This window comes from Heterodontus francisci, chromosome 30 (genome assembly GCF_036365525.1).
Source record: "Heterodontus francisci isolate sHetFra1 chromosome 30, sHetFra1.hap1, whole genome shotgun sequence".
NCBI lineage: Eukaryota > Metazoa > Chordata > Chondrichthyes > Heterodontiformes > Heterodontidae > Heterodontus > Heterodontus francisci.
Window position 1 is genome coordinate 36,032,870 of NC_090400.1, and position 17,499 is coordinate 36,050,368.

Here is a 17,499-nt window from a genome sequence, read left to right on the forward strand (position 1 = left end):
TTGGTAGATGGGTAAAATCTTTCACCTGGATTAATTTCTGCATCTGATTTTGTCATTTTAGAGCTGTCTACTATTTTAAGCTTTTGCTTAATTTTAATGCATTGAATGTGCAAATAGTAATGGGTTGTTTTTGTGTTCAGTTGGCAAAATGGAAAACTGCTGAAGAAGTGGCTGCCTTGATCCGATCGCTTCCAGTTGAAGAGCAGCCTAAACAGATCATTGTTACAAGGAAGGGCATGTTAGATCCACTGGAAGTGAGTAAACTTTGTTTGCACTCGGAAGATAATTTGCCGTAAGGTGAAATGGAATAAAAATTGAACTATTAGAAAGTCTGCAACGTGCTGCATTTAGAACTGATAATTAAAACATGGCGCTAATTGAAGATCGCCATGCTGTTTTCAAAGTCTGAACAGTGTACATAAATCAAGCTTTAGTAGAGATGTTTATGTAAATTAAATAGTTCAGTACCTCCAGCCCTGTTGAGTGATGCTTTAGGCAAGGGAAGCCCAAACAACCTGAAACCCAAACAACCTGATTAGTTTGGCCCTGAGCCTTGGTGGAGCACTGAATTAGCCTATAGTTGAAATCTGGTCTAAATAGCTTGTTTGTATTTTTAAGCCATTTGAAAAACCTTGGTAGCAATGCTTGTCCTCACTCAAAATTCACTTTTTAAATGGTCATGTTTGTTTTTTTTAGGTGCATTTGCTGGATTTCCCCAACATTGTGATCAAAGGGTCTGAGCTACAGTTGCCTTTCCAGGCTTGTCTGAAAGTGGAGAAGTTTGGTGATTTGATTTTAAAGGCAACTGAGCCCCAGATGGTGCTGTTTAACCTGTATGATGATTGGTTGAAGACCATTTCCTCCTATACTGTAAGTAAAATTATGTTTTATTTTTTTTTATGGGGAATAAAGCCAATGGGTAAGTCACTAGGATGCAGTTGGTCTTGTGGATCCTGTGAACTTGTGCCTCGCCTGTTTTTACCTCCTTCCTATTCCCAAATAATCTGTTGCATGTGGTATTTTGTGCTCAAGGAATTAACCTATTCTACAAATCTGAGCTACTTTTCATTAGACTTTTGTAGGGACCACAGTTTGTATATGTGGCAGGGGATAGTGGGGACCAGTGGACAAACCAAGAAGGATTTCCTATTTCATTCCGCCTTCGTGCTCATAAGGAAAAATTACAAGCCTGTACTGAAGTTTTGTCATTTTTGTAAAATGCTGTGTTCTGGTACATTGAAATTTTTAGTTTGGTAAACCCTGTAGGTCATAGACTGGTGAAAGGAGTTTAATGGGAGAAACTATTTTATATATGTCTACCTACCTGCGTGTTTACATCTTAAAATCCAGAATGGATTCTTGACTTTAATGTGGGTATTAATCCTACTTTAGATGTGCAATCAAATGAGAAGAGGTGATATATATGTTTTAAGCTTATATATAGTGTGGTGGATTTTTGAAGGGAGTCTTTGGGCTTATTTCAAAGTATTGAATATTCCATTTGTGGTTCTTTATCTTTTCCATTCTAGAGCAATTCAGCTTTTCTTTATTGACCTGACTGTTCATCAGTTGCTCATAATGTATTTTAGGTTCAGAGAATTAGATTGAATGAAGATGGGTTTCTGGACATGTACAAACTTATTTTTTTTAATGAACAAAGCCAGTTTTTAAAATCATAGAATAGTTACAGCACTGAAGGGGGCCGTTTGGCCTGTCATGTCTGTGCTGTGTCTATGCAAGAGCAACTCACCTAGTCCCACTCCCCCTGCCTTTACCCTGTAGGCCTGCAATTTTTTTCTCTTCAGATAATTATCCAATTTTCTTTTGAAAGCCTCAATTTAATCTGCCTCCATCATACTCTCAAGCAGTGCATTCCAGATCCTAACCACTCGCTGCATTGCTTTTTTTGCCAATCACTTTAAGTCATTATCCTCTGGACACTGATCTATCACCCTACCTACTCTCTCCAGACCCCTCATGATTTTGAACACCTCCAGCAAATCTCTTAATCTTTTCTTCAAAGAGAACAGCCCCAGCTTCTTCAGCGTACCCATGTAATTGAAGTCCCTTATCCCTGGAACCATTCATGTGAATCGTTTCTGCACCCTCTAATGCCTTCACATTCTTCCCAAAGTGTGGTGCCTAGAACTGGACACAATATTCCAGTTGAGACCGAACCAGTGCATATATGTCTCTCAAAGAAATTAACCAGTATTGATGGCTGTAGGACGGAATAGAAGTTAGAGTAGATGACATTTGTTTATTTGGCCTATCATTACGTGTCTATCTTGCACGTTTCACCTACTAGTGCTGAAGTGTCACCGCCTTGACTTTCAACTTTCCTAGATGCCACCTTGGCATATTCCTCAGTTCTGAGGTTCCACTCTACATCTACTCTTTGCTTTCTTCCACCTATGCAACATTGTGTGTCTATGTCCTTACCCCTTTCCTATCTCTTCCAAAACCTTGAGGCTAAACTGTTCTTGTGCTGTCCTGGTTGTCTGCTGTTACAATTTATTCAGAACACTTAAGCCTGCATTCTCGCAACCATGTATCCACATTCACATCATCCTTATTTTCTTTAAGCTTTACTAGATCTCTAAGTTCAGTGACATTACTTCAAAATTCTTACTCACTGTCAGATCATTCCATGGATTCACCTCACTCTAAATTTTCTCCAGCCTTACATAACTGTACGTCCGCTCCCATCCCACTTGACAGCAGGTTACTCCTTATTCTCAGTTCCTCCTGCTCCAGCATAGGTACCTGCTTGCTTTTTTTCCACCATAGTCCTGTCCTTCAGAACTCCCTTTAACAGTTCCCTCAAGTCTACTACCTTTTTCCTTTCAAAACATTTGTCTTTGGTGTTCTCCCTAATCCTCCTTCCTCTTTCCCTGCTGTTCAGTATTCATGGTTTTTCTGTGCGTATGTGCGTGTGGAAATGCAATTTGGAGTTTCTGATGAAAGGTCACAGACCTGAAACGTTAATCTGTTTCTCTCTCCACAGATGCTGCTAGACCTGCTGTGTATTTCCAGCACTTTGTTTTTGTTGGAGTTTCAGGAGTTAGTTATTATATTTGTGTTTTTATATAGTTATTAAAATGCAGCGGAAGTTGGTAATACTTAAGCTACTATTTTAGTAATCAGAGACTAAATAAGTGGCTCTTTTGTTGCACGGCCAATTGTAGAAATTATAAAAGGCAAAAAGATTAGAACAGTTTTATTTAGTTAGCTGGTTATCTGATTATTGCAGAAACCCATGGCCGTACTTCAATCTAAATCAAATTTGAGAAATTCGCGTAAGTAGTGTTTGCTTGCCTGATGTAGAGTGCATACTCCATGACCATAGAGACACACTTCAACTTAAGCACAGAGAGAACTTGGATGTCTGTTTGAAAGAGTCCATGCTTAAAGACCCCCATATGAGTGTCCAGGGACTGTTAAGACTCCATTGTTTACTAGCACCGAGCAACAGGAGCAGGAAGAGAACAATGTTTGTTTAAAAGGTGTCTGTTGGGAAAGGAGGCTGTTTGCAGGAAGAAAGTGGAGCAAGACTGCAAAATGTGGTTGCGAAGCAGGAAGACTAGATAGAGCATGGTGAATGGTATACAAATATGGCAGAGTTTCTGATCTAGGATAGTAACTCCCATTGCTTTTTTTCTGTTTCTGTGGAAATGATTGTTCAATCTCATTTGGTGACTATATGACTATAACACTAGGTGGGAAGTCAGAAGAATCTGCAACATAAATTTCTACAGATCAAAACATTTAATTATGTAGATTTTCAAAAAAATTTCAATTCTCAATCATCAACCAATGTGTAGCCTCAAATATATCTTTTCCCCCACTGATGGGTTTGTAGGCATTCTCTCGACTGATTTTGATTCTTCGAGCACTGCATGTGAACAATGATCGTGCAAAGGTCATCTTGAAACCTGACAAAACTACAATAACAGAGCCTCATCATATCTGGCCAACGCTGACTGATGAGGAATGGATAAAAGTGGAAGTGCAGTTGAAGGATCTCATTCTGGCTGACTATGGCAAGAAAAACAAGTGAGTGACCGTGACCATGGGAAGACAGGGAAGTGAGAAAGAAGCTTCCTGATGTTTTACATTGTATCTTGGCTTGAAATCGGAGAACCACTATTTATGGAGGAATTTGCAGTCTCTGCTTCTGCTTTGAAGCTCTCCAAAATATTAGACTGTGGTTAAAATATGATTGTGGCTACTCTGATCAGATCATTTCTCGCTGTACATTGAGCAAAGTTATGACTGGGTCTAAGGCCGTCATTTTCGGCCCTGAAAAGTGCCCAGTCTACCTCAAATTACCCCGGAAGGGTAATGTATCCCAAACATTTGAGCAACAGGTGAAGCTAGCTGTTGCACGCTGCTACTGTGCAGTAGTAACACATATGGTGTTCGCCACTAACAGGATGCTGCTATTGTGCCAAAAAGACATCCTGCCTATCACACAAATTAATAATTTAATATATGAATTTCAGTGTCATGTGTTGCTAGGTATATAGCCCATACATCCCAAAGACTGATGGATCGTATCAAACATGTCCCTTCTGCTGTTCACAACAGGCAAGATACAGGCCGTACCCAACCAGCCCGTGCTTGCAAAACTCCAAACACAGTGTCCAACATTAAATATGATTCCGCGATTGGACAGCATTTGCTAAATAATCCTCTGTGCTAAGAATTATGCTGACAATTAATTTAAGGTGTCAGTAGGGCCTGCAGGGTGGTACATTTGCGCATACTGTAAGCTACACATATTAAAACACAGGGCCCTGTTCCTTGCAGACAGAAAGAACATGTACAAACATTGTGCCTGTTCCAGCTAAACAAAATACGTGACAGCCATTCACTGGTTAATTCCTCGGGGCAATGCCGTGACCAAACAGAGTCAAGCTGCCTGGTTTAAATTTCAAACAAAGCTTGGCAATTAACTGTCAGTCACCATAAACTGGTGCATTCTCCATGGCAATGCCTCTACCAATCAGAGTTCACTTGCCAACCAATCAGCACTCTCTTATACAGTATAAAGTTGTTGTTTTCCCTTACATTGGTATTCTTGCGGATTCTTGCATGTAACATTCGCGCCACACAAGTGCCAGGCAATGACCATCTCCAACAAGAGAGAATCTAACGATCTCCCCATGACATTCAACGGCATTACCATCGCTGAATCCCCCACTATCAACTTTGACCAGAAACTGAACTGGAGTAGCCATATAAATACCGTGGCTACAAGCGCAGGTCAGAGGCTAGGAATCCTGAGGCGAGTAACTCACCTCTTGACTCCCCAGCGCCTGTCCATCATCTACAAGGTACAAGTGAGGAGTGTGATGGAATACTCTCCAATTGCCTGGATGGGTGCAGCTCCAACAACACTCAAGAAGCTTGACACCATCAGGACATATCAGCCCGCTTGATTGGCACCCCATCTACAAACATTCACTCCCTCCGCCACCGACGCACAGTGGCAGCAGTGTGTACATCTGCAAGATGCACTGCAGCAATGCACCGAGGCTCCTTAGACAGCACCTTCCAAACCCGCAACCTCTACCAACTTGAAGGACAAGGGCAGCAAATACATGGGAACGCCACCACCTGCAGGTTCCGCTCCAAGTCACACACCATCCTGACTTGGAACTATATCACCGTTCCTTCACTGTCGCTGGATCAAAATCCTGGAACTCCCTTCCTAACAGCACTGTGGGTATACCTACCCCAAATGGACTGCAGCGGTTCATGAAGGCAGCTCACCACCACCTTCTGAAGGGAAGTTAGGGATGGGCAATAAATTCTGGCCTGGCTAGTGACGCCCACATCCCATGAATGAATAAAAGATTGTCCTGATGAGTGCAAGACACAAAGCTTCAACAACATGTCTCAATTTTCAGCAATACTGAAATGTTAGACTCATTTTTAATTAAGCTGATGGTTTAAATTGCAGTATCAGGGAGTTGTCTGCCTGGACAATATTTTAGAAATGTCAAAGGCCAGTGATACAATCAAAGTTGTTGTTAACTCAAACTATGTTAACTCAGTTTATGTAAATGTTATATTTTATTTCCATCAACAGCAACTGATTCTGCTTTATAATTATCAGTCATATGGTATTTCATTTACTTGTTTTGCATTCTAGTGTAAATGTGGCATCTTTGACTCAATCTGAGATTCGTGACATTATTTTGGGTATGGAGATTTCCGCACCTTCGCAGCAGAGACAACAGATTGCTGAAATTGAAAAGCAGACCAAAGAGCAGTCTCAGCTGACAGCCACACAGACACGTACTGTAAACAAGCATGGTGATGAAATCATCACTTCAACAACCAGCAACTATGAGACCCAAACCTTCTCATCCAAAACTGAATGGAGAGTCAGGTATGATGTATTTTTAGTATTAATATGGCAAATCGGAAGATTAAACTTGGAACAGAAATTGTTTATTACCTCATTTATTCATAAATGTGTTTGCAGTTACCCTTGATAACATTTCAAGTACTGTTGATTTTATTACAAATGAGCTAAATTTGTGCTTTGCCACCTGAGATAATGAAGTACAACATCCATTACTTAACATTTTAGGCTGGGAAATTCACACTCTCAAGTTGCTTATAGAGTTTCAATTAGTAATGAAGCAGGTTCCATTGGAGAAGAGTCACCTCAGGTTATTGCGTGCAGATAATGGTGTGGAAACCTTTATGAATGAACTTTGATCTTTAGCAGGGCCTGCAGAATTCTGTGGCACCTGAAGACAAATTTTTTTGGCAAACCCAACCAAATTCTGTGGTATGCGAATGTAGATTATGTGGCATCTGCTTAGTTGAGGCATTCTCAGCAGAATATTTTTAAAACTCCTCGCACATTGTTATCATATAATATATAATTTTAAAATGATTGTAGGAAACAATGGTTATGTATGCGCCTGCTGTTGACATCAGCTGCCTCTTATTTAAATATCTTCTCTCACCACTGACTGGATGTGGCAGCTAGCTGTTAGGTGGTAGCTAGCAAAGCTAATGACTTTAGTTTAAAGCATCATAATTTGCAGTATCTCTTAGGATGATGCAGGGTCTAAATAATAAACACACTGTGTTCCCTGTCACAAATTAAGAGTTTAAAAATCTAATATTGTGTTTCCAAGCCGCCATGGGCACGATGGGTCGAATGGCCGCCTTCTGTGTCCTGAATTTTTTGTGATTTCTAATATATCTATAAAGTGCTGTTAAGTTCAACACTCTGACAAGTTCAATATCAGATACTGTTAAGTCAATAACATGCACTAGACTCACAAGTAGATATATTGTCATTCATTAAATAGAGAAAACCTTGGTGGCCTTTTTGCAATACTAGAAGATACTATCTGTCAATACTGACCAGAAACATTTAAAACAAAGACTGAATTAAGAGATTCTGCAAACCAGCTGAGTAAGGACCTGAGATCAGTCATAGAGTCATACAGCGCAGAAACAGGCCCTTCGGCCCATCGTGTCCGTGCTAGCCACCAAGCCTATCTATTCTAATCCAATTTTCCAGCATTTGGCCCGTAGTCTTGTATGCTATGGCATTTCAAGTGCTCATCTAAATACTTCTTAAATGTTGTGAAGGTTCCTGCCTCTACCATCCCTTCAGGCAGTGTGTTCCAGATTCCAACCACCCTCTGGATGAAAAAGGTTTTCCTCAAATCCCCTCTAAACCTCCTGCCCTTTACCTTAAATCTATGCCCCCTGGTTATCGACACCTCTGCTGAGGGAAAATGTTTCTTCCTATTTACCCTATCCATGCCCCTCAATTTTGTATACGTCAATCAGGTTCCCCCTCAGCATTCTCTGCTCTGAGGAAAACAATCCTAGCCTGTCCAGTCTCGCTTCATAGCTGAAATGCTCCAGCCCAGGCAACATTCTGGTGAATCTCCTCATTAAGAAAATCATTGGAGTTAAATAATTCAGTATCCTACCTCGTCGATGAAATGTACAAGGTGTGAAATGGTGCAAGCTATGAAATGCAAGGACAATTTAAAAAGAGGCAAATATATGAGGTTAGAGTAGAAGGTTGGCATAATCTGATCATTCAGCTTTGGAACCCATGGTATATTTTTAAACATAATTACAATGGAGGAAACTGGGGCAAAAAATTCTGCAGTCACAGGATTACTGAATACTAGCAGCTTCACGCTTAAATGAGATCAGCTCGTGCTTCTGTCATTTGCTTTCTTTATTCTGCACAGAGCGATATCTGCTGCCAACCTTCATCTGCGTACCAATCACATCTATGTTTCCTCTGATGACATCAAAGAGACTGGCTATACTTACATCCTGCCCAAGAATGTGCTGAAGAAATTTATCTGCATTTCAGATTTGAGAGCACAGGTAAACTCCCCTACAACTCCTCTGTTGAGTGTGGTGACATGGTTCGTTTATGTTGGCCTAATGAGAATATACTTGTAATGATTTCTTGAAACCTGATTTGAGCTGGTGAAAATGCACTAATACATGTACAATTTGTACCACATTCTACATCATTTCCAAATGTGAATAGCATGAGGTTGAAAGCTTCAGATTTTGGATCCTTTTAGTTGTCACTTCAGCTTTGTGTTGATTGAAAATGGTTGGTTAGGTTCTGGTTAAAACTCTTTGCCTGGAATGAATGGGAATTTAACTATATCCAGAATTGCATAATATTACTGTTTTATAAACCTAAATTTAAAATTAACATTTAGTAATCACCTACAACACCCATAACAATGAATATTAATATCCACATGGTACATATTTCTGTTCGGAATTGTTTTCAATCCACAAATTGTGATGCATGAGATATTACCAGATACATGGCTCTGCATAATGCTGAACAAAATGTTATATGGATAATGCCAATTAATTAAATCAAACACATGTAAATACATATTTAAATTGAAAGGAGCTTTCAAAGTTATTAGCTGGTGTTTCCATATTTAAAGCTTCTTGTATTATCAAATTATGGCATTTTTTTCCCTTCACACAACACCCTTCCCAGTTTTTTTTCCCCTTCTGAGAATAATGGCCCACTCTTGGTATGAGCTTTGCAGCACCTTATCCAAGTAAGTGTCAACAGGTTATTCAGCCATGAAGCATTGCATCTGTAACCCAGTCCTTTTCTAACAAGTGCACAGTCCATCACGGTTCACTGGATAGTGGTCAGAATTGAGAATTCTGGCTCTTTTTCTCCCGTCCTGCTAACCATACTGCCCCCAGACCCCACCATCACCACCCTGGTCTGGAAATGCTGTGTCAATTGTGATATCGTAATCTATGGCTTTATAATTTAATTTAATACAATTAGCCACTGACATTGATTCAGGGGAATAGGTGCTGGTTGGTGCATTTGATGTTTATATAAACAGCATTTGATGTTTATATAAACAGCATTTGATGTATATAGAAACATTGAGAGAATGTGACTTAAAGTGTTTAGACCAGAATTAGGTAATTTGATGTTCCTTTGTTAATGCAGGCATGAGGGGAAAGGTGAGTTTGGTTTGAGTATTGTTTTGGGAATTGACTGACATAGTTCGTATTTGTCAAATATTTTCACATAAGATTCAAATTTCACCTAAAAGCTGTCATGAAAATTCAGTTGATTATGATAACGGTGACTGCCGTAAAAATGTTTCTGTTTATAGATTGCAGGATATCTGTATGGTGTGAGTCCTCCGGATAATCCCCAAGTGAAGGAAATCAGGTGTATTGTGATGGTGCCACAATGGGGAACCCATCAGACTGTGCATCTGCCTAACCAGCTGCCACAACACGAGTATCTGAAGGTATAGAGTCTTGTTGCACCATAAATATTATTTAAATGATAGAATTCATGCTGATTGTTGCTGAATTATATATACTTTTACTACTTGAATTTAATGTGATATATATAATGTATACAGCAAATTATACATCTTGCAAATAGGAAGTCTCAGCTGCATACAAGTTTACAGGTGTTTTTCTCCCTTAATATCAACTTTTAAGTTTGATTACTGTTCCTGCACTATGCAGGATTGTAACTGTATTAATACATTTTCAAATACTTGGTCATGTAATTCAAGTTTTTAATTTTTTATTAGAGGCATCAATATAAATTTACATAAATTGAAGTATAACGTTCTTGGTATTACATTTTATTATCAATATTATTTGGAAATTATTACTTCAGGAAATGGAACCTCTTGGTTGGATTCACACTCAACCCAATGAGTCTCCTCAGTTGTCACCACAAGATGTCACCACTCATGCAAAAGTAATGGCTGACAACCCATCTTGGGATGGAGAAAAGACTATCATAATAACGTGCAGGTAAAAAGTCGAGAATTCCCTTGGCAACTTACGGTCATGGCACATAAAGGTGGAATTTCCTGTGTATTTGTACTCAAATACATGTAATTGGGGGCTAAAACAAGGACCTGACTTTTAAAAAATGTGGACAAGGGTTTTTTGCATGTAATTATGCTGCACTCAAATGTCCTTGCTCTTTAATGCTCATCTATCAAGTCCTGTGCTGAATACATGGAATTGTAGAATGGTTACAGCACAGATGGAAGCCATTCAGCCCATTGTGTCCGTGTTGACTCTCCGGAAGAGCAACGCACCTAGTCCTGCTCCCTCGCATTTTCCCAACTCATTTTTATGGCTGTGATTCTAGGCTAAATTTATTTCGAAGATCCCTTTGTGGTGTGTAATGAATTTGAAATCTAACATTCATTGGTATTTTCTGTATTCTTTGGAGTGACTAATGATTGCTTGAAGCTATTTAATTCCTTATGTTCACAACTTGATCAAATACAGCACAGTAATTTAGGTAGTTAATGTCCAATTTTCTTTTTGAATTAAACTACCTTTGAAAATACCTAGTGCACCTTTCATAGAAAGTTGAGCGCATTTGGTTTCAAAAGGGAGAAAATGATCAAAGGAATTTGTTTTGAAAAGCTATACCAAAAAATGTATTGGTTGCAATTATTCATGAATATGGTATTATTAGCTTCACCCTTTCACTGGCATAGTTTTTAAATCTGAACCAATTGTGTACTCGAGACTAAAAATTACTTTGGAAGTTCATTTTAAGTTCAGTTTTTGAGTTTGGATGGAACTTCATAAGATGTAGAAAAATATGAAGAATCCAAATTAAAAGACAAACATTGGAAAAGCCTGACCATACCCAAAGTTTATTGGTAATCTGAGAGCAGAACTGGCCAGTGATAAGGTTAGAATGCAAGATGACTACAGCATGGTTTGAGAACATTTTTCTCATACATATTTCTGGTAGGTGGTATAACTTTATCTTTTTCTTCAGCTTTACTCCAGGTTCCTGCACACTGACCGCATACAAGCTTACCCCAAGTGGATATGAGTGGGGTAGACAGAACACCGACAAAGGGAATAACCCTAAGGGATACCTGCCTTCCCACTATGAAAGAGTACAGATGTTGTTATCGGATAGATTCCTTGGTTTCTTCATGGTACCTGGCCAAAGCTCCTGGAACTACAACTTCATGGGTAAGTACTTTTTAAGTCTTTTTTTTTTCCAAAAAAAACAGTTGTATTACACCAATCTCATTACCTGCCATTTGGCAGCTTTTCCAAGTAGCTGCTGTAATAAAGTAATATGGACCTATCTTTGGATGTTGTTGAAGTGATAAAAAGTATGTTCACCAGCCAAGCCTTATTTTTTGTGCCCGTTTTCTTTCCTGATTACCTGAAGGCGTTGAATCTTTGCTAGGATGCAGTACTGTCGACTGCAGTGTCCACTGGTACTTAACTGGAAAGGCACTATTTGTGAGTCAAGAAAGTACACAGCAGTGTCTGATCCAGTCCTCCCAAATACATGCATTTCTAGGAGGTCACTGATGTCAAGAAGGTCATGTTCCTATGTTTGACCCGAGGATGCTAAGACCAATTTGTAGTAGCATACTGCATATCTTACTGAGTTCGTCCACTTGGGTTCAGACTGGGATCTTGGATTCCTGGTTTAGTTATTTTCTCACCAAGGCTAATATTTCTATAGTGCTATTGGGGCTTATTTCCCAGGTTGTCCAAACCTTTTTTTATTTGCATACAACTCATGCTTATTGTGAAGCTCATAAGTCATATCTATAACTACTAGCAATAAACCTGCTTAAGGTGGGTAGCCCAAAGTTTCTTAGTCTTTTCATTTCCTTTACATTCTTTGTCACTTTTCTCCTTACCACTTAAAGAAGACAATCCTTTTCCCTTGTACTTCCCCACCTAGATCTCCCCAACCCTCATCAGTTTTGTGCTGCTCCTGTTGTTTCTTTCTCCCCAGTCTTCCCCATTTCATGCAGCCATCTGCTGCCTCAGTGGAAATTTATATGCACGCTGCGCCATGGTTGAAAGAGTAGCAGGAGGAGGTGGGGACTGGCACTTAAGGAATTCATGCACAGAGGATATGGAGTGTGAGCTGCAGTTTAGATAACTTTGGTTTACCTGGTGGTTTAACCTTTCAAAAAAAAAACACCTTTCATGGTCAGATATGACAAATTGTGCCTCGGAAATTAGTTTAATGCGGCGCAGTGGTTAGCACCGCAGCCTCACGGCTCTAGCGACCCGGGTTCAATTCTGGGTACTGCCTGTGTGGAGTTTGCAAGTTCTCCCTGTGTCTGCGTGGGTTTCCTCCCACAGCCAAAAGACTTGCAGGTTGGTAGGTAAATTGGCCATTATAAATTGCCCCTAGTATAGGTAGATGGTAGGGGAATATAGGGACAGGTGAGGATGTGGTAGGAATATGGGATTAGTGTAGGATTAGTATAAATGGGTGGTTAATGGTCGGCACAGACTCGGTGGGCCGAAGGGCCTGATTCAGTGCTGTATATCTAAATCTAAAATCTCTTGTTTTAAAAAATGCCATTACCATGACTTCTGATTTAAAGCTATCCATTTAATACACATCTGATTATTTTGTCAGCCCGATTTGTATTAACATGGTACAGTTTATGCACTTTGGAGGTACGTTTTCAAGCATGTCCGTTTTACCAATGTATTAACAGAAAGCAATTAAAATTCTATGTAAAACACATTAAGCAGCATCAGTTTCGATACTTTGATTCCTTGTTTTACTACTGACAGAAAATATGGTTGTTGAAATCTACGAACATATAGGTAGCATTGTAGCTGATAGAGCTCAACACTTCACTCCAAACCTGAAGGAGTCCACAGGCCAACTATTATTTGAACTTATGTATCTTTGTTAGGTTCTTGGTTAAGTCACTGTCTGGACTACCAAACTTGTCTTTCCTGACTTAGTGGAACGATTTTTAATTTTTGAAAATTCTTCAAGCACTGCCTCCTGCATTAAATATTTAACTTTTAATTAGGTGTTCGTCATGATCCCAACATGAAATATGAGCTGCATTTGGCCAACCCTAAAGAGTTCTACCATGAAGTTCACAGACCATCTCACTTCCTGAATTTTGCTTCACTGCAAGAGGGGGAGATCTACAATGCAGACAGAGAGGACATGTACTCCTAGAAAACCTAGAGCAATTTACAATGGAACTTCTGTACTGTTGATATTCAACAAATGAATTTAAATTCAGTTTATGGCTTCTGTTAAATTCCAGATTTTGTTTGTAGTATATGTTAACACCAAATCTTGTGTGATATGTGAAACATAGTAGTTTTTGTGTTAAATATTTGCCTGCAACTGTGGCATCTATATGAGAACTAAAAAGTTTTAAACATTTAGTATATCTAATAATTTTCTGTTGGGCAGTGATGTGTACACTGTAGAAGGAATTAAAGCTTAAATAACTTTTTAACTAAAAGTGGAGTTTGTGTATGAGTTTCAGAATATAACAAACTGATGAACATGTTATGATCATACTGGCTGGGAGGTACCCCTCATGAAATGTGACGGTTATACCTGTTTTGAAACACACATTCAACTCTGCTGGAGTTGGTTGCTGGTAGAAGATGGGGCTGAGCTGAAAGTGGTGTATATATGCAAATGACAGGATGATGAGCGTCAATGGTCCTGTTCCAGAAATTACATCTGACTTAAGCTTGTTGAAAAGAAGGATAAGCTACCTTCAGAACTTGTCAAACCAGGAAATGGTCGGATGCGTAGGCTTTCAATTTGTACAGTCTTTTGAACCATCAACTTTGACAGAATTAACTGGAAATAAACTTGCACTGTTGTACAATTCAAAAAGAATTCAGCAAGCTGTCTTTCAGCAGCTTCAAAAAGGAAAATCTTTTGCTTCTTGCCCTGTCATGGAGCCATTATTTTTAGACTCTATATGGATATTTCTATATATGTCCTTTTAAATGGAGGTAGAAGAGGAAGCAACAGGCACATAGGATAGGACTACACAAGGGGGGTGTTGACCTGCAAGTAAGACCCTCTTTCAGGAGAGTTTGCAGACCACCCTGTTCCCTCAATGGTGCATAAGTTTGCAACCGTTGAGAAAGGAGCTCTGCCTCCCAATACAAATTGAAGTCCAAACATTAAAAAAAAACTTCACACTGGACTTCATATCACTGATTTTACAATGAATATAAATGATTACTAGCCTGGTGCTGCATCGAGGCGATGCCTGAGAGCTAGAATGCTGTGGTATCATGAGCCTCTTGGGATCACAGTGGTCCTCAGCTCACAGCTTCTGGGTCTTGGGAGCTTTCTTCTGTGATTGCATTGCCCCTGCAAGTGCCCAGTCATCCAGGTCCTCTATTCTGACTTGTGGGTGAACAGGCAACTGATGGGATCACATGAGCTATCACCAGGTGAGGATGCATCATGGCAGCATGGGCCAGATCCTGAATGAGTTAGATCTTAGAGATGTCACCCAAAAACTCTTTGAAGCCAGTTGCAATTTTCTCTCTCAAGTTATCGAAGGCCTTGAAGGTAATGCACTGATTATGCTGGAGGTCTCTGTTAAGGGTGAGATTGGTCTAAGTGTTAGTCGTGCCACCTGTTCTAGATCGAGTTTCCTTTTTGACTAATCCTATTGTTTCAAATTTATTGGCAAATAAAAGTAACTGGAAATTAGCAGAGCAAATTTAGAACATTAGAAAACATGACTGCTAATTTTTTGGAATAATTAGTGAGATAGAGGAAAAACCTGTGGAGTTATTCAAAATAGAATTATATACCACAGTGAAAGTAAATGTACAAAAAATAAGTTTCACTAAGCAGAGTGTCTTTCACCCTTGACATTGAAATTTTAATTTAATTTTATCTTATTTAGTAGCTGCACTGCACAATGTAAAATCAGGTTTTCAATGGATTCTCATTAAAGACACCATCTAAAGAACAAGTTTGTCAGTTACTCCTACTTCTGCTCATTGTCTGACCAGCCTCTAGCTTGGGACATATACTATATTAAACTTGCTAGATACATGTAAATTGCTTTGAAATATTGATGGATTTGAGTGTACTCTATTATGATTTTCTTGCTCTAATAGCTAATTTCTCACCTGATTAGCAGTCATTGAATCACTGCAGGCAGATATGGACAGAATTGCATGTTTGGCAAGCCAATTATCTTCAGCCCTCAAAACATTGAGCTCCTTGGCTTTGTAATCAAATCAATACTAAACAAATGAGGCAACAGCTAGAGAATATAATAAACATGGAAATCCTCAAAGGACCTCAGTGATATTTGTTACTATCAGGAACAAATTCATCTGATGGTGTACAGTAGAAAAATCATGTATTGTTCTACTAAATACACTATTTAACCCTACACTTCAGTCATGTAGACCAGTGAACTGGATATGGATGGCAACTGGAGTACCCCATAGTTTCATCCTTTGTTATTCTTCCTTATGGACATGCTCCTCATCATCCATAGATGTGGAGTCAGTTTCCACATAGGTGCTGATGGCATCCCAGCCAAACCTCTCCTACTACTGCCCTCAACTCCATGTCCATCTTTGAGGTGTTAGACTGTCGATGTGACATCAAATCTTGAATGATCCAGAGCTTATTTAAATAACTTAATGTGCTTCCTACTTTCATTCTGATCTTGAGAATTTCGTTAAGTAGGTTTCCAATCATCCCTCCTTTATATGGTCCTTCTGAATCTTCTAGCCTAGCCTGGCCTGGCCTCGTGAGGAGAAAGTCTCTTGTTTGAAGCCAAGAACCAAGAAGAATCAGAAGGCTAAACAGTGACCCCTAGTTCTAGATTCTCCCACAAGAGGAAACATCCATTCCACATCTGACCTGTCAAGACCCCTCAGAACCTTATATGTTTCAATCAAGTTGCCTCTTACTCTTCTGAACTCAAGCAGATACAAGTCTACCCTGTCCAACCTTTCTTCATAAGACAATCTGCCCATTCAAGGTATTAGTCTAGTAAACCTTCTGTGAACTGCTTCCAATGCGTTTACATCCTATAAATAAGGAGACCAATACTGTACACAGTACTCCAGATATGGTCTCACCAATGCCCTATATAGCTGAAGTATAACCTCCCTACTTTTGTATTCAATTCCCCTCACAATAAATGATAACATTCTATTAGCTTTCTTTTTACTTGCTGCACCTGCATACTAACCTTTTGTGATTCATGCATTAGGACACCCAGATCCCTCTGCATCTCAGAGCTGTGCAATCTCTTACCATTTAGATACGTTTTTTTATTCTTCCTGCCAAAGTGGATAATTTCACAGTTTCCCACATTATACTCCATTCGGCAGATCTTTGCCCACTTGCTTAACCTATCTATGTCCATTTGTAGCCTCCTTATGTCCTCTTCACAGCTTACTTTCCTACCTATCTTTGTGTCATCAGCAAACTTAGCAACCAAACCTTCGGTCCTTTCATGTAAGTCATTTATATAAATTGTAAAAAGTTGATGCCCCAGCACAGATCCTTGTGGCACACCTCGTCAGAACATTGCTGAAAATTCAGGCCTCCACTATATCCCATCCACCTTTATCTTTACAGTTAGGGATGTGGGATGGTGTTGACATCTGGGGAGGTTAAAAAAATATATTGTTGGTGTAGACCCTTCATCAGAACATAGTTCTGGTGGGGATGAGGGGGGCGGGTGGACAGGTCAGAGCTTGGTTTGTAAATTTTTTTTCTCTTTGGTTCTTGCATTTTCTATTTTAATTTCAGACCTCTCATCTCAAGATTGTTCTTCCTCTTCAAATTTCTCCCATTTCCTTACAATTTTCCTTTAAGGGCCTTTCCCTTGCTTTTCCATCATTTTAGCTGATGCATCTTCTTTAGTAACTTTGCATTACATAGAAACATAGAAAATAGGAGCAGGAGTAGGCCATTTGGCCCTTCAGGCCTGCTCCGCCATTCAAAAAAGATCATGACTGATCGTCTAATTCAGTACCCTGTTCCTATTTTCTCCCCATATCCCTTGATCCCTTTGATCAACTGGTGTACAAGGACACCCAGATCTCGTTACAGCTCCCCCTTTCCCAATCTATCACCATTTAGATAATAATCTGCCTTTCTGTTTTTACAACCAAAGTGGATAA

The 17,499-nt window shown here is 39.4% G+C and overlaps 1 protein-coding gene across 1 annotated transcript in view; it reads left to right on the top strand.

The window, feature by feature from the left end:
• Positions 1–13,826, top strand: part of prpf8 (pre-mRNA processing factor 8) — a 48,782-nt gene extending 34,956 nt beyond the window's left edge. Inside the window, exons 34-42 of the mRNA XM_068010364.1 lie at positions 141–254; positions 697–870; positions 3,863–4,056; positions 6,161–6,400; positions 8,247–8,388; positions 9,681–9,821; positions 10,205–10,344; positions 11,339–11,541; positions 13,377–13,826. Coding sequence (XP_067866465.1) covers positions 141–254; positions 697–870; positions 3,863–4,056; positions 6,161–6,400; positions 8,247–8,388; positions 9,681–9,821; positions 10,205–10,344; positions 11,339–11,541; positions 13,377–13,531 — 1,503 coding nt within the window. The 3' untranslated portion in view covers positions 13,532–13,826. The remainder of the gene's footprint in view (positions 1–140; positions 255–696; positions 871–3,862; positions 4,057–6,160; positions 6,401–8,246; positions 8,389–9,680; positions 9,822–10,204; positions 10,345–11,338; positions 11,542–13,376) is intronic.
• Positions 13,827–17,499: the final 3,673 nt, after the last annotated feature.